This window comes from Balaenoptera musculus, chromosome 15 (assembly GCF_009873245.2).
Source record: "Balaenoptera musculus isolate JJ_BM4_2016_0621 chromosome 15, mBalMus1.pri.v3, whole genome shotgun sequence".
Taxonomy (NCBI): domain Eukaryota; kingdom Metazoa; phylum Chordata; class Mammalia; order Artiodactyla; family Balaenopteridae; genus Balaenoptera; species Balaenoptera musculus.
This window is the reverse complement of record NC_045799.1, coordinates 4,817,415-4,833,392: the sequence shown is the minus strand read 5'-3', so window position 1 is coordinate 4,833,392 and position 15,978 is coordinate 4,817,415. Positions and strand designations below refer to the sequence as shown.

General features: G+C 45.9%; 1 protein-coding gene across 1 annotated transcript in view; it reads right to left on the bottom strand.

Annotated features, from left to right (window-relative positions):
• Nucleotides 1–15,978, bottom strand: part of LOC118880944 (serine/threonine-protein phosphatase 4 regulatory subunit 1-like) — a 68,110-nt gene that overhangs the window by 9,513 nt on the left and 42,619 nt on the right. Inside the window, 9 exon segments of the mRNA XM_036825168.1 lie at nucleotides 394–489; nucleotides 3,166–3,339; nucleotides 3,449–3,567; nucleotides 5,105–5,167; nucleotides 5,346–5,713; nucleotides 6,899–7,083; nucleotides 7,623–7,781; nucleotides 9,339–9,404; nucleotides 10,201–10,308. Of these exon segments, the coding sequence (XP_036681063.1) occupies nucleotides 394–489; nucleotides 3,166–3,339; nucleotides 3,449–3,567; nucleotides 5,105–5,167; nucleotides 5,346–5,713; nucleotides 6,899–7,083; nucleotides 7,623–7,781; nucleotides 9,339–9,404; nucleotides 10,201–10,308 (1,338 nt within the window).

Here is a 15,978-nt window from a genome sequence, read left to right as displayed (position 1 = left end):
AGAACTTCCACAGCACTAGAAGCTAATCCGCAAGACAGAACAAAACCAAACACAGTTCAACAAAGGAAGCTGTCGAAAACTTTTCAGACAAAAAAGGAGCTAAATGGCTTGGATAAACAGACACTAAATATTAATGTATACATGCCAAATTCTTTTCTCATGCCAAATTCTTTTCTCATATTAGATTTGCTTTATTAAAATACCTTCGAGATTGTTCAGAAGACTTTAAACAACACTTGAGAATTTACTTTTTTTAAGTTGGAGAGGAAGTATCAGCACACAGATTATGTCATTAATATCGAGGGAAGAAAAACATTCGGTTCCAGCAGCCGTTCTTAAATTTAACTTCCAGAAAATGTAGTTTTGAGTTGCTTTTCTTTTCAAGGAACTAACCTGTAATTTAGATTTATCCTCTTCAAGTGGGCTGCAGCCATGCCTCCGGTCAGTCTCCAAGCGGTCACTGGTTCCACTGCCAGGTTTGCCTGGACCCTGCAGAGTTGATCGGGCACATTACCAATGTAGCCCGAAGAAGGAAGCTGTCCTACCACTCCCCCTTCAAAGAATCCTCTTTCAAGGCCAAAAATGACTTCTGCAGACCAAGACCAGAGCTCCCCTGAAGTCAATGGTTTCCCTCCAGATGTGAAAAAATACATTTGCACAGTTGTACATGATACCGTACAGGTCGGTCATTTCAAGTGCATTTTAATTTCAAGACTGCTTGAGGCCCTTACAAAAGACAGGCTCTTGCTAGTGAGTACCAACAACTCGAGTCTGTATTTACCCTTCTTTAGGCCCCAGGGTCCCCGGTGTGGTTAGCTGATGCCCTTAGGTAAGGGTCGCATGTTTAAAGCAGAGGCCACTCCAGAAGGCAGGGCGAGGTCTGCAAGAAATGGTGAAGAGCGCCTCCAGCATTTCTCAGGGACGACAGAGTACAGCGCTCTGGACTCCAGACAGAGGATGGAGAGGCGGCGGGTTGGGGGGACCCATTTAATCTGAGTGAAAAGATGTGGCTGATGAACGGGTATTTACTTAGAAAACTGTTCTCAGTTTTCACATGTACAAATACCGCTAATGTTTGCTGATGAACCTCTACATTAGGTTAACAATTAAAATGAGCAGGGCCATCCAGCGGTGACATATTAGTCTCTCTGGTCGTTGATTAACATTAACTGAGATGGACCTGACCTTCTCCTTCAACCATAACATGGATTTTCCTACTTGCACTTGAAATGTCATACTGTCTACCAGCTTAATGGATTCTGACAAATCAGCTCAATATATGATCCGGGAAAGTCGATTAATACACCAATAGACGCTTCATTTGCTCTGAGGCACACTACCAGAACCTTCAATGCCCAAGGTTTTCACTGAAATGTACTGCTTATTTTAACAGAGGACATGATAAAACAGAAATATTTTGGTATGATGACCTAAGACCCCAATTTTTCCAAGTTCATAAATTCATATAGCTTAATAAATAATAAATCGTTATTCTTCTTCTAGGAATTAATTTTATTCCAGAGTCTTTAGTGCCATAGTTACATACAGCACTTATTCCAGGAGCCAAGTTAAGGTTTAAGTAAACCACCCCAAGTCAAGGCAACCCCAGAAGGAATTGGGAGGTCATTTCCCCAGAAAACCACCTGGCAGCCAAAAGAGACAAGTGGGAAAAAACAGGCCCCACCTTCCCCTGGGCATCTCGGGACCCAGTTGGTGCACGAAGATGGCGGAGTGGGAGCTGGGCCAAGGTCAACGCAAGGGCCGAGGGTGACCAGCCTCCCAGCCTCACCTCCTCTTCTGTCCTCATTGCTTAAGCTCTGAGTTTTTTTGTTTCTTTTTCCTTCTTTTGCAACTAGAAGCATCCTGACTGATCCCTTAGGAACCTAAGAGTCAAATTCAAGAGCCCTGACATCCCTCGCCATAAACCAAAAGCCCAACTGTACAGGCCCTTTTAAGATCCTTCACTCAAGACAGCCAACTTGGAGGAACCTGTTCTCCCTTCTCCTTTTTCGCTTCTGTATATGACAAAGAAGCCCGAACACCATCACGTCTCCCACCAAGGTAAACGTGACCACGCCTTTCCACTTAACACAGGTGATTTTTATACTCCAGGTAACAAAGGTAACAACGTGAGCTTTCTTGCCTATTTTTTGAAGCAAATCAGCAAAACAGGATATCATCTCATTCCCTACTAATCAAAGGCAACCTTAATAACCCTTGAACATTTTATATTCAGGCTTTTTTAATTCGTCTTTTGTTTAGCTTCACTGGAGCAGACCAAGGGGGTAAAAGGAGGCGATAAGTTAGTTTAATCACGGACATCAAAATATAAACTGTGTGAATGGAGAAACAATTGGTATTCTGACCCTGGAGACCACAAGTTTGAAGAGATTCTCCATCGTGGCACATGAAAATGAGAGGGTGCCCACACATCATGACTTTATGATCACAGACCCCTTGCTACTTTTAATTCGCTAGTCTCACCACTACCTGTGAAGGACCCCAGCTCAAAGGGGTCCACGTGCGAGTTTAGCAGGAATTAGGACGGCATCAGAGCCTCCTACCACGAGCGAGCTGGAAAGCTAGAGAAACTCAAGGTGAGAAATAAGTGCCAGGCTTCCTCCTCGCCCCAAACACGGAGTCCCAGCCTCACGGGGGTTGGTTCCAGACTAGAGGAGAAAACGTAGTGAGCTGCTTGGCTTCTCAAAATCTCCCCTCCAAGAAACGGCATCCAGCACCACTCCTGAGCAAGCACGGGTTAAAGGAGGCCCACAGGACGGGCTGGAGGTGACGCGCAATCCCAAAGGTCACCGTCAACTTTACATTCTAGGAGTTGCATGAATTCACCTCCCCTTGCTACTGGAAGATGTAAGCGTCGGTTTAGCAGTGAAATAGAGCATTTAGACGGTTAATCCCCCCCAAAGAACCAGGTTGTCTTTGGAGAAGAGGGAAGGTGCTTTTGGTCTCCCCACGTTTGTTTTGTGGAGGAGAGTCGGGGTTATCAATCACCTGATTGATTCGTTGTCTAGTTATCCAAAACATGGCCTTAAGAATAAAATTAACTGTGCCATTTATCATTTCTGCCAGGATATATTAATAAAAGAAAATGCAGCTTTGTGATTTCCGTCACATCCTCGGTGGCTGAGGGCGACGGCAAAGACTCACTGTGCTTTGTAACGTCCCGGCCGCGGTGAGCTCGTTCCGCGCTGGTGAAGCCGACGGGGCCGGCTGACCGCCAGGGGCTGGGCTGGGACCTGAAATGGACACCTCCTTGAGCCCTTCGGTCGGCGGGCGCTCGGGCTCATCCACAGAGTCTAGCTGTGCGGCTCTCAGTGCAGCTCACAATACCTGAACTTGAGCTGCAGGAAGAGAAGTTCCAAGAATTTTAATAACTTTATTTGGTTTGTAGGGATTCACTCACAACAAGACAGGCTGGACGTGGACGCACCGCACAAGCCCTCCCCTTCCGGACGTCGGTCGCCTGGCGCGAGCGCTCACCGAGGTGCTGATGTTTACGGCCATTAACTTCATTCCAACTAAACGCCAGCCACACACAGAGCATCCAACCTGAACTCGAAAAGCCTCAGTTAGGAAAATCAGAGTTCAATTCCATCATCTTTCACAGAAAGACAACACGATGTTCCTGAATGCTGCTGTCTGGGAGGCCCAGCAACGGGGGGGGGGGGCATCCCCCATTTATAAACCAGGGCGGCCGTTGCTCTGCCACACGCACACACACGCACGCGCGTGCTGGGATCAGTCCATCCCCGTCCACACCGACGAGTGAAGACCGCGTTCACCCAGCCCCGAGCGCTACTCGTTCCTTCCGTCCACAGCACGGCTATTGGAGACCCTCCTAACAGTGAAGACGACATGGTTCACATGCCTTTCTGTAAAAACAAACCGATGTTTCCATGTCTCCAGCCTCCAAACACACACACACACACACACACAATACTGCCTGCATCCTGTTTTCTACTAGTTCAATTCAACAAGAGTCCTTAAAACGTTCAGAGCTTGCAAGGGCTCCCCACTGGGCCCAGGGCAAGGTGCCACCTCCTTAGTGCACCCGAGGCCCTTCCCAGGGGTCTGAGTGACATTTTCAGCCATGGCCAGTTCACAAATACCCAACGGGTAGTTTACTTCTCAATCTTTTGGGGTCCCAGATCCCTCTGAGTGCTGATGAAAGCTGCGGGTCCTTCCTTACAAAGAAATTAAGTCTGCATATGCACACAAGATTTTACAAACAACAATTTCAGGGAACTGGAAGGAACCTCTGAAACTCAACCCTCGACTTCTCGAGATGATGGAGTCCTGGCCGTCGCCTAAAGCCCGCGTCAAATGTCAGCTGCTCTGTGAGGTCTTCTCCCAGATGCTTCCTCCGCCCCCAGGAGGGACCGGCTTCCTGCCCTGTGCGCCCACCCCTGCCCCAGCCCGTGCCACTCCCTATGCCGGGTGGTTGTTTCCATAATCCCCTCAACCAGACCCTAAGGGCTTCACGTGTCGGGCATTACCGCCCCAGCACCCAGCCTGGGTCCAAGCACTGAACAATGCAGCTTTAGAAATGTGTTTTCCAAAAACAGACCTTTGTCTATAACAATTAGAAGCGATATGTTACATGTGCTCATTCCTTCAGCAAACACTGACTTAATTTCCTTTATAAATTTAAAGACAAAGAATAATCACAGGGCTAACTGGATTTTCACATTTCCTTTCCCGAAAGCTTCACAGATCTTTGCCCGGCAACAGCAGCAAGTGTTGTTTTTTTCCAATTTCCCCAACTCAAGGAAGAATACAAATATAGCCCTGTTTAGAGAAAGAAGAGGCATGATGATGGGTATGGACCGCAAGGCCTGGCTCCCGGATCAGACGCTCGGTGGGAACACTAGTCACAAAACGAAAAACACCCCAAAGAAGAAGTTGTGCTTTTCCTGGCTGTACAAAGGCAAAAACCTTAACGGTTTAGGGGAGTTAATAGGCTCCAAAAGGAGCACCATCCTTGGCTGTTCGTAACTAGAAAGGGCATTGTAACACGGCAAGAGATAGAACCGTGTCCAAGGAGCTAATAAAATTTCCACTGCTCCAGACACACCCAAGAACTAGCCGCTTTTATCGGAGAACCGGTTCGCATGGCTGAAAAGCAAGGAGGCGAAACCCTTGCAGAGACCTGCAACAGCAGGATCCCGGTGTGAGGGCTGTGCGGAGACTGGGCCAGGCGCCCCCGTGGTGGGTGCGCAGGGTCGATCGAGGGAAGTACGCACACGTGGAAAGCCACACACGGGCCCGGGTGACACACAATCCGGAAAGATCCCCTTTTCTTTTCCATTACCGCGGACAGCAGTTACCTTGCACATCTGGATCGTTCATCATATGCTCCTGCAAACCATCCAGAACTCTCTGAATCTCGCTCCTAGCAACACAGCTCTGGTGCACGGCCTCGGGTGTGCCGCCACCTTCCTCCTGCGGGCCAGCCTCGCTCAGGAGCAGCTCTAAGTCCTTGCTTATGTCAGGAGGAGGAGTTCGCCAATAAAGGAAATTATTGAAAACGTCCTCAGGACTCCCCGGGCGGGCACAGGAGTCTGGTCCAGGATGGCTGTTGACGGGGAGGTCGTTAACACTGGGGAGCTTCGTGGCCTCAGGGGGAAGCCTGGTCAGCTCGGCTCCAGCCAAGACAGAGTCTTCCGTTGGGTTCTCCATCAGGCCACTGGAGGAGCTACCGACGCACGGGAAATTGCTGGTGTCCGTGGATGTGCCTTCCATGGGTAGAGCTGGCTCTGCCTGGCCCGGCTTTGTGGAACTAGTTTAAATTGAGGGAAGCAAATTTTTAGCACCGTGTAACAGACCGGAAGTAAAATGGGAAAACATCAGATCCCCATCCTTGCGAGGCCGGTCCTCCTCTCTACCTGGCTACCCAACCTCCCGTGTCTTCCGGTGCCGGAAGTTAATAACCTCACAGAGGATAAGAGGTCCAATCAGTGCCCTCTGCCCCACTGGGAGTATTACAAGCACTGAAAATGCCACAGGAAGGCTCACCCCATCCCTCCATTACGTGCAAGCGGTGCATTAGCCCTGGCTTCGGCGGGCACCCCTTCCGTGGCGAGATTTCATGCACTCACTGCTCGTCAGTATCTCCACCAGGGGGCAGGCATTAGAAAATAAAAGGTGCTAGAGCTGCTAAGAACTGGCTATTTGTGAACCGCTTGGAAAGTCTTGATGAGGAAGATGCGGCACACAGGGCCTGACCTTCGGCAAGAACTCAATGAATTTTGGTGGAGAAAGACGGAGAGAAGGATGCACCAATCTTACGAAGCATCCGTGCCATCCGAGATGTGAATCACCTCCTCTCACACTGCTGAGGAGGAATATTCGCAATGGAGAGATGCTTGTAAAACTACCTCGAATGGCCTGCTTAGTACATACCCATCGTCTTCTGAGGAAACAGGAAAAAACCCGAGATCAATCACTAGAACTTACTAGAAGAACAGTGTGGGCCTACTAACAGTGAGTCAGGAATGTCACCATCAAGTGCATGAAAAATCCTACGGCACAAAATTCTATTAGGGAGACTTCACATTTTCCCTGTGTAAATTATCCAAAGAACTTCATTAATCAAAAAGTAAGAGAAAATTTTCTTTATAGGTTATTTAATCACGACTCTGAATGAATATTTTATCTAAATTTAGGAGACACAGTAGCTTCATTATTTATAACCCAGTAGTCATGTTTCAAAATCATTATTGCAATTACTTTTTGCTTCTTTACATAATTAAAGCTCTAATATTCCATCTTGCCCAGAAGGTCACTGTTACTAAAACTCCAGACAAGATAATTGCTAGAATTTTAGGTGGATGCTTGAGGTGAAGCCGGGATCCTGATAATTATCCCAGCCGAAACTTACCAGGCTGAGGACATGTTACCATGGCTGCCTGCACCCGGTGACCCGGAAGTGAAATCCGAGTCCGAATCCGGAGCCGGTGGTCGGATGCTCAGGGTGCCATCCTCTCGAATAAAAAGGCCAGCCCTGGAGGGGTTGGCAAAGGTGAAGATGAAGGGGCCCAGGGACTCGAAGGCAGCCTGGCGCACCTGAAGCCAGGGAAGAAGGGCGCGGCGGACGCGGTGCCGGCCAGGTCTGATCCCAGGCTGAACAGGTGGCTGATCACCAGACAACTCACCGTCCGCCACATTACGTCTAAGCAGATGTATTGCTTTCTAAGGCAGTCCCTAGGTCCCAAATAAACTATTTTTCAACAGAAAATCAGGAAAAATGTAGTGCCATCATGTAGTTTGTATGCTTCCAGAATATTAATTCTACATCAAATAATTCCAGACTTTGTAAAGCATCTGAACAGACCTTATTAATCATTACGGGCATGTTTATGACCATAACAGAAAAGGTAGCAATGCAGTCACAGCTCTCTCCGTCTCGTTTCTCATTTCTGTGATATTCGTTTGCTATGAATGCCGAGGTGTGTGCCACTTTCTTACTGCACACCAGGCTTCTGAGATTTTAGGTGCCCTAATAATCCTCACAAAGTCTAAATACGCCAATCCGTTACTGAAAAGACACAGTACACGGTGCCAAGTCCAAAGCCACACCGAGGCCTGCCAGTGGTCGCATTCACCCATCGACAGGGGTCGCTGATCAGTGTGATAAAGAGCGGCGAGAGCCTGGCCCGGCAGCCCTCAGGGGACGTGTTGTGGGACACGGCCATGAAGCACTCCGCACAGGCTTTCCTCATCCCCCACGCGTTGTCCGAGCAGAGCTCAAAAAACTTCGGGAGCTACCGAAGCAAACAAAACCATGCCACTCAGACTTGGTGACCCGAAGGAAGGGCAGACCTGTTTCAATGATGTAGTTAAGGCAGAGCCGTAAGTTAATGACACAAAAGGGAACTAGATACGAGTCCAAAAGGAATCGTCTGAAACAAACAGAAATTAGGATAAGTAACTTCCTTTACCTCTTAATCCTAGTAAATGACTTCGTTCAATTCAACAGGATAATACAGAAAACCTCCCCCAAGGCTGAATGACTGATACGCGTTCTGTGAACTGTAGAGAAGAACTGTGAATGACTTTGAAATTGTGGCTTCCCCAGCTAGCGGCCCCACCCAGGCACCTCGGTCTTTGGCTGGGGCACTTAGTGGAAGAAGGCAGACTGTTAAAACCTGATGGTACCACAAATAGCTCCAGGCCACGGAACGCAACCTGTGTGCAGTGGAATGCAGTGGATGGCCATCGCCCTGGATATACACGGTTGTGAGTCCATTTACAAGTTCACGTCGGTCCTCCGCGGTGTGACCGTAAACGTGCGGCGCTTCAGTTAAACTAGCTGTATTCCAGCCATGCAGGCAGTACGCCCTGTCACGTAAAAGTGGCAAGTGCTTACTTAGCACAGTTCTCTGGGGGCCTGGTACTGGGTGGGCAGTGGAGGAGCAAAGGTGAACGTGATGGAGTGAAGGTCCCCGTCAGCAACACGGCAATGAGGCGTGGCGGGGGGGACATGCAAGTACTCTGAACAGAACGCCATGGAATGCTGAGAAGGGAGAAATCAACTCTCTCTGACCCAGCGGGTAGGTGAGTCCAGGCAGGGAAGGAACTTGACAGAGGCAAATGCACACGCAAGCTGGGTGTGAAGTGTGAGCAGGGTCCCCGCGCCAGGCAGGGAAGCCTCTGGAAGGAGACGGGCAGTAATGAGCGGGGCAGGGAGGTGCATGAGGGCAGAGAGCTGCAAGGCCCTGAAGAGCCCCCAGCTGCCTGGTGACGTGGTTCTCCAGACTGCCGTGCTGAGAGTCACCAGGGACTTCAGCGAAAATACAGACCCCGGCCGTGTCCCCTTTCGCCCTCCCTGCAATTCAGATGCATGACCGAAGGTCAGGGTGGCGTTCAGACCCGAGGGAGGCGACTGGAGGTGAGGCAGGAAAGGTACTTGTGAAGGGAACTGAGGGGTCAACAAGGGTCTGGATTTTAATCTGTAAACCAAGAAAACAATCCCACGGGTTCTGAAACCCAGGAGCAGTGTTCTAGAAAGAGCAGTCGAGAAGGGACAGAGAGTGGCTTAGACAGTGAGAGGAGACCGGGGGAAAGTGACCGGTGAGGAAGCGGCAGCAGAAGAGTCCCCAGGAAAGAGGACGGGGGTTGCTCCCGCTCCATCCCACACACCGGCTGCCTGAGGCTTAGGAGACATGTTAGCTTCAGGAGTCAAGAAACCGGAAACGGATGGATGCAAAACTGAGCTGCCATTCCAAAGTAACAGACTCATAAATACAAAACGTCACCACTAATTTCAAAAGTGCCCTAAGAAGTGCATCAGCAAGTACAGTTGGCAAAACGTCACATACCAAAAATTTCTCAGTGGCTTCTTGTCTGACAGCATGACAAATATCACCAAAATCTGTGGCACATACCTTAAAAAGGCAAAAGGCATACTCATTATTCTCAGATTTCCTTTTGTCTTAACAAACTGTGAAAACTAACAAGCAGGAGCCTTGAGAGCAACGACTCCTCTGGTTGGGCAGCGAACCAGCACTTCCCGAGCCCGGTGCCTCCACTGCACTGGAAGCAGAAGATTTACAATAGAGCACCACACGCTAGGACGCTGTGGCTCCTAATCATCTCAATACATAATGCTTTTGCTTAGCACTAGAGCAAAGGAGACCCTTAAGGTTCTCTGCATGGTAAGTGAGACCTAGCTCCTTGCCGCTGCATCACGAGGGGAGACCGCAGGGAAGGTGGGCAGCTGCACAGAAAGGCGGACGGTGAGGCTGCTCAGGGAGGGGGTTGGCGATGGTCTTCAGAAGGAAGAATATGACAACCGAGTGACGAGCGATAAACGGGGAGGGCAGTGCAGGGGGTGCAGTTGGAAGGTACAGCAAACGTGCGAGGGCCCTGGAGCCAGTCAGCCCCAGTGATGAAAGGCCTTGCACGCCTGGGCCCCGGCATCAAAGCACAAGCCAGCGATGTCTCTTCCTCCTGCGCCCGAGAGGGTTACCCTCACGGAGCCGAAACCCCACGTCTCCACAGATGCCCGGATGGCAGGGAAAACTGGCAACGGTGTTCACTGTTTTCCTTACACAGTTCACACTGGCCACGTTTTTCATCCGGACTGTGTCTACTGAGGAAGTCCAGGCACTTTAAAGGAATCAATTTTGAATCTTTTTTAACTTTTTGAATTTTTCAAGTTTTGAAACTGTATGTTCCCACCTTCCGAACTGGAAAGAGCTTCCCATCACCACACAGCTCACAGAAGCGAGGGAGCTGCAGGCGTTCAACCGTGCTCTTGCTCAGCACTGACGCCAGCTTGCAGATTATCTACAAATAACAAGAAAACTTGGGTCACGTGGAATACCAAAGCATCAATGTCCCACGTATCACTAACTGGATTCCGAAAGCTAATCTTAAAAATATTGCCAAAATACCCAAGAGGTCAGAACAGAGAACACCTTCTTTTGCATTTTGTCAAGTTATATCAATAGAAGGCCTACAGTTTTCAAGTTTTACTCAGATATGGTTTGTCTAAAGCTGAAGAGTTACCATTTGCCAGGTGCCGGCCACGTGCCTGACACGTGAATGAACAATTTATGTGCATTACCTCTTTCACGTTCCTCAAACCCTATGACATGAGTATCATTTATCTTCATTTTTCCAGATAAGGAAACTAACGCTCAAAGAGGTTAAGTCATGTTACCAAAACCAAAGAGTAGTGAGGTGGGACATATAGTAACAGCTGGACAAAGCATAAAAGACGGCTCACAGGCGATCACTGAAGACTAACCAAACACTGGCGGGGACTAAAGGGAAGCAGACCCTTGAGAGGGGAAACCACACTGGGTACAACATGCACTGCTTGCTGCTGCCTTTCTGCCTGGGGCATCCTTCATTCTGTACAGCCACGCAGGGTAGCTGGACTTCCAAGTAAAAGCTACCATTTTACTGGCTTGAGAAGTCAGAGGACAGAGACGGAGGTGGCCAGGGAGGCTGGAAAGTGAGGGTAGAAATCCTGGGAGGGAGGGAAGGATGGAGGGAGGGAGCTAAAGAAGGGAGAGCCCCCACCTCCGATTAAATCCTACTCTTATCCTTGGCTGATCTCAGCACCACGTGGGCACAGGGGAGATGGTGAGTTTCACAGGGCAAAGCAATAGCTTGAAGGCAGAAGGAGCTGTGTGGTTTCAGCTGCTGAGAACTGCAAAGGAAACAGAATCTGAACTGTTTGCTAGAACAAAGTCAACACTCTTCAGAGGAAAAACACAGAATCCAGAGTTTCTGCAATGTTTCAGCGAGAAGATATATTAGTCACAGACGTGAGAACAAATGGGAAAATGTGACTTGTATTCAAGAAAAATCTCAATCAGTAGAAACAAATCCACAGAAGATCCAGATGTTAGAATTAGCAGACTTTAAAAGGACTTTAAAGAGCTATTATAAATATGTTCAAGAACTAAAAGGAAAATAGAGTCATAACAAATGAACAGATAGGAAATCTCACCAAAGAAATGGAAACTATAAAAAACAATCAAGACTTCTGGTAATAACACAGTAGCTTGGTCAGACCTATGCTCTTACAGATAACAATTACAGAATCTTGAAAAAAACATAAAAAAACAATCATTTAAGAGTACTGGAGAGCAACCAAAAGGCAGAAACTGGAGCGGAGGCTGTCCTTAAAAGATGAACTGCAACAGGAGAAAGTTGCAAGTAAGGTCCAAAATCTGTGTCTGTATGTTGCTGAGATCTTTGGCTGCTGCTAAACTACACATATATGGGGAGACCCCAGGGACCCAGCAGAAAAGCAGCAGCCAGAAACTAAACAAACTGAGCAGAGGCGTCAGCTGCTCAGTTTGCTCAGAGGAGACAGCTGGGAGTTGGAGATCAGACAAGACTACTGCCTGCTATGTAAAAAATCACTTTAGAGAAATAAAACAGAATCCAGAATCTCTGTAGTGTATCATTTTTAATGTCCAGTATTCAATTAAAAATAACTATGTATTAACAGGAAAAAGTGACCCATAATAAAGAAAAAAGCAATCAACGGAAATCAACACCAAGATGATCCAAATGTTGCAACCACCAGACAATCACTTTCAAGGAGTTTTTATAAATATATTCAGGGATGAGAAGAAAATACAAGCATAAAGAACATATAGGGAATCTCTACATCATAGAGATATATAAACTTTAAAAAAAGGTCAAAATGGGGACTCCCCTGGTGGTCCAGTGGTTAAGAATCCGCCTTCCAATCCAGGGGATGCAGGTTCGATCCCTGGTCAGGGAACTACGATCCCACGTGCCGTGGGGCAACTAAGCCCACACGCCGCAACTGCTGAACCCATGCGCTCTGGAACCCGTGTGCCACAACTAGAGAATCTGTGCACCACAATGAAAGATCCCGCCTGCCACAATGAAAGATCCCACGTGCCGCAACTAAGACCCAATGTAGCCATAAATAAATAAATAAATAAATAAATATTTTTTCTTAAAGGTCAAAATGGAAACTCTAGAGCTGAAAACCACAATAACTGAAATAAAAAATTTAATGGATAGGGCTAATAGCAGATTGGAGATGACAAAAAGAGTCATCGAACTTAAAAATAGATCAATGAAGATCACTAAATCTGAACATCAGAGACAAAAATTACTTTAAAAAACAAAACAAACAAACCAACAAACAAAAACAGAACCTCAAAGACCTATTGTTGGGACAATATCAAGGGTCCCAACTTTATAAGGCCCGGACTGAAAGGAGAAAGAGAGAAAAAAAGCACCTAAAGGAACAATAGCCAAAAACTGCCCAAATTAAGTGAAGGGCATCAGTACACATACCCAAGGAGTTTAATAAACGCAAAGCAGGATAAGCATTCACTCTGCAAAGATAAGGAGAAAAATCTCAAGAGCAGAGAGAGAAAAAAGGGTATTTTCTACACAGGAGTACGATATGAATGACAGCTGACTTCCCCAGGAGACAAGAGGATGATATCTTTAAAGTGCTGCAAGGAAAAATAAAAACAAACCTCAATTCTATATCCAGTAAAACTATCATTCAAAAATGAAGGCAAAATAAAGACATTTTCCAATTAAAACTGGGAGATTTCATCAGCAGCCAACCAAATTAAAAAACAGTATTAAAGGAAGTTCTTCAGGCTGCAGGGAAATGATACCAGATGGAAACTCAGACCTAGGAAAGGAAGCAAGAGCACCAAAAATGGTAAAAATGTGGGTATAAAGGGCTATGCATTTTTTCTCTTTTCTTACTTTCTCCCAGAGATAGAATTGTTCAAATCTAAAATTATAATACCGCATTACCAGGATCATCATGTGATGTACATGTCATAATGTATATGACAACCACAGCACAGAGGAGGAGGGGGTGAGGGGAACTACGATGTTGCAAGGTCCTACATTTTTGAAAATCCTCAATAGAGAAATTAAAGTGCAGTATACAAAAATATCCAATTAGCCTGAGAAAAGGCAGGAAATAACAGAAGAACAAATGACACAAATGGAAAAACAAATAACAAAATGGCAGAATTAAATTCAAATATATCAATAATTACATTAAACATAAATGGAATAAACACTCCAATTAAAAGGCAGAAACTATCAGACTGGCTATAAAAGGAAGACCAAACTCTATGCTAATGAAAGCAGGAGCATTTTAAATGTAAAGACATATAAGGTTTTGAGTAAAGAGATGTAAACAAATATACTATGATGGGCAGTAAGCATAAGAATGCTGGAGTGGTTATAGTAATATCACAGTGGACTACAAGATACAGATTGCTACCAGTGATAAAGAAAGTCACTTCTTAGTAAAAGAGTCAATACATCACAAAGATATAAACGTTAAATGTGTAGCTTTAAACCCTTAAAGTAGACAAGAAGGTAGGCTGAAAAATATTAAGCTTCCTCCTTAAGAAACTGGAAAACTACAAGCAAACTGAACTCAAGTAAGTAGAAGGAAGGAAATAATAAACAGTAGAAATTACCAGTATCATAAATGAAAGGGATAAAACTACAGATCTTCCAGGCATTAAAGGGGTAAGGGAATATTGTAAGCAACTTTATCCCAACAACTTGATAAATTAACAACTTAGATGAAATTAATAAATTCCCTAAAATATACAACTTACCCAATAACCCAGGTGAAATAACAAGTCTGAATAGCCCATATCTGTGTTGAATCTGTTATCAAAAACCACCTCACAAAGAAAACCCTAGAACCAGAGGTTTTACTGCTGAATTCTAACAAATATTTAAGGGAAAAATAACACCAATCTCAAACAAAATCTTTCAGAAAATAGAAGAGCAGGGAATACTTCCCAACTCATTTTTTGAAGCCAGAATAACCCTGATTCTAAAACCTGACAAAAACATAACAGGAAAAGAAAATTGCTTACAATAGTCCGCTTGAATATAGGTAGATGTGAAAATCTCAACAAAATGTCAGCAAATAATGGAAAAGGGAACGCTCTTCACAGTAGAATGACAGCTGGAATCATCAGTGGACGCTAATACTAGTGGGTGAAAGTTTGATGAACAGCAAACTTGTGTAGCTGCAAAGTAACTCCCCTTATTATGTCCAGAGGGGAAAAGCTGTGCAGAGAAACTTGGCAGACAACACCTCTGTCTAAGTCACCAGAGTTAACGTCATCAATATCAGGACGAACTGAAGTCCTGGGCCTCCTAACGTGACACATAAGGACACAACATTACTTCAAGGGCATCCCGCCAGAAATGCAGAGCCTGAATCTAGTCATGAGGAAACATAGGACAAACCTAAATTGGGAGACGTTCCACCAAAGCAACTGGCCTGTCCTCTTCCAACATGTTAATGTTAACAAAATTCAGAGAAAGACTCAAGATCTGCCCCAGGTTCAAGGAGACAGAGGAGATGTGACAATTCAGTGCAATGTGTGATCCTGGACAAACAACAATATTTGAACATGAACCATGGATGAGATATTAGTATTGTATCAGGGTTAAAATTCCTGATTTTGATCAGTGTACTATGGTTGTTTAGGAGAGAATTTCCTTGTTTTTAAAAAGGAAATATGCACTGAAGTATTTAGGAGTAAAGGGGCACAATGTCTCCAATTTACTCTCAAATGGCTCAGAAAAATATACACACATATGTGTATGTATATATCTGTGTGTGTGCACAGATGTGTAAAGAGAGAGGATGTGATTAAACAAACAGAGGTAAGTATAAACCACTGGAGAAGTGGGATAAAGTGTGTACAGGAGTTCACTCCTGCAACTTTTCTACAAGTTTGAAATTAAGACAGAATGAAAAATTACCCCCAAAAATGTTTAAAGAACTCTCCCATCCCCCCTCCAAAAAAAAGAAAAAGGGAAGAAGAAAGGAAAGAAGGAAGGACTTCCCATCCCTGAGGTCTGCTCTGCCCACTGCACTGCACAGCCTTTTTTTTTTTTTTTTTTTTTTTTTTAAACAGCAGAGCAAGCTCCTGGTTAGCAGTTCACCCACTATTGTACTTGGAATCTGCACATAGCAGACAAGAGGGAAAAGAGAACCAACTGGGGTGGGGGAAGAGGAAACTATCCCCACAACACAAATGAGGAAAAGGCTGTGTCTTCCGAATTTAGATGACACATATTTCTGATCTGATGCTCGGCAGAACTGCACAGAGTGACAGCCACATAAATGAGCCGCGAGGCTTCGTATCCAGGGTAACGGACAACTAAAGAGGGCCCGGCATCCCCATCCACCCTCTCCATCTGCCACGCCCACACAACCTTATTACTACCCGTGTGCAACAAATCCAGAATCGTTAAAAAGTCAGCACGCCGAGTGACAAGAAATGACATTCCCGTGGCCCTGGGAACCACTTGTATGCAATGCCGATCTTCGCTCGGTTGCTGGGAGCCAACTATTCTTTATAGCACACAACCACAACATTCTTTTTAAATAAATGCACAAATAAAAATGAGCTCAAAACTAGGAAAGACAACAAAAAATGAGGAAGC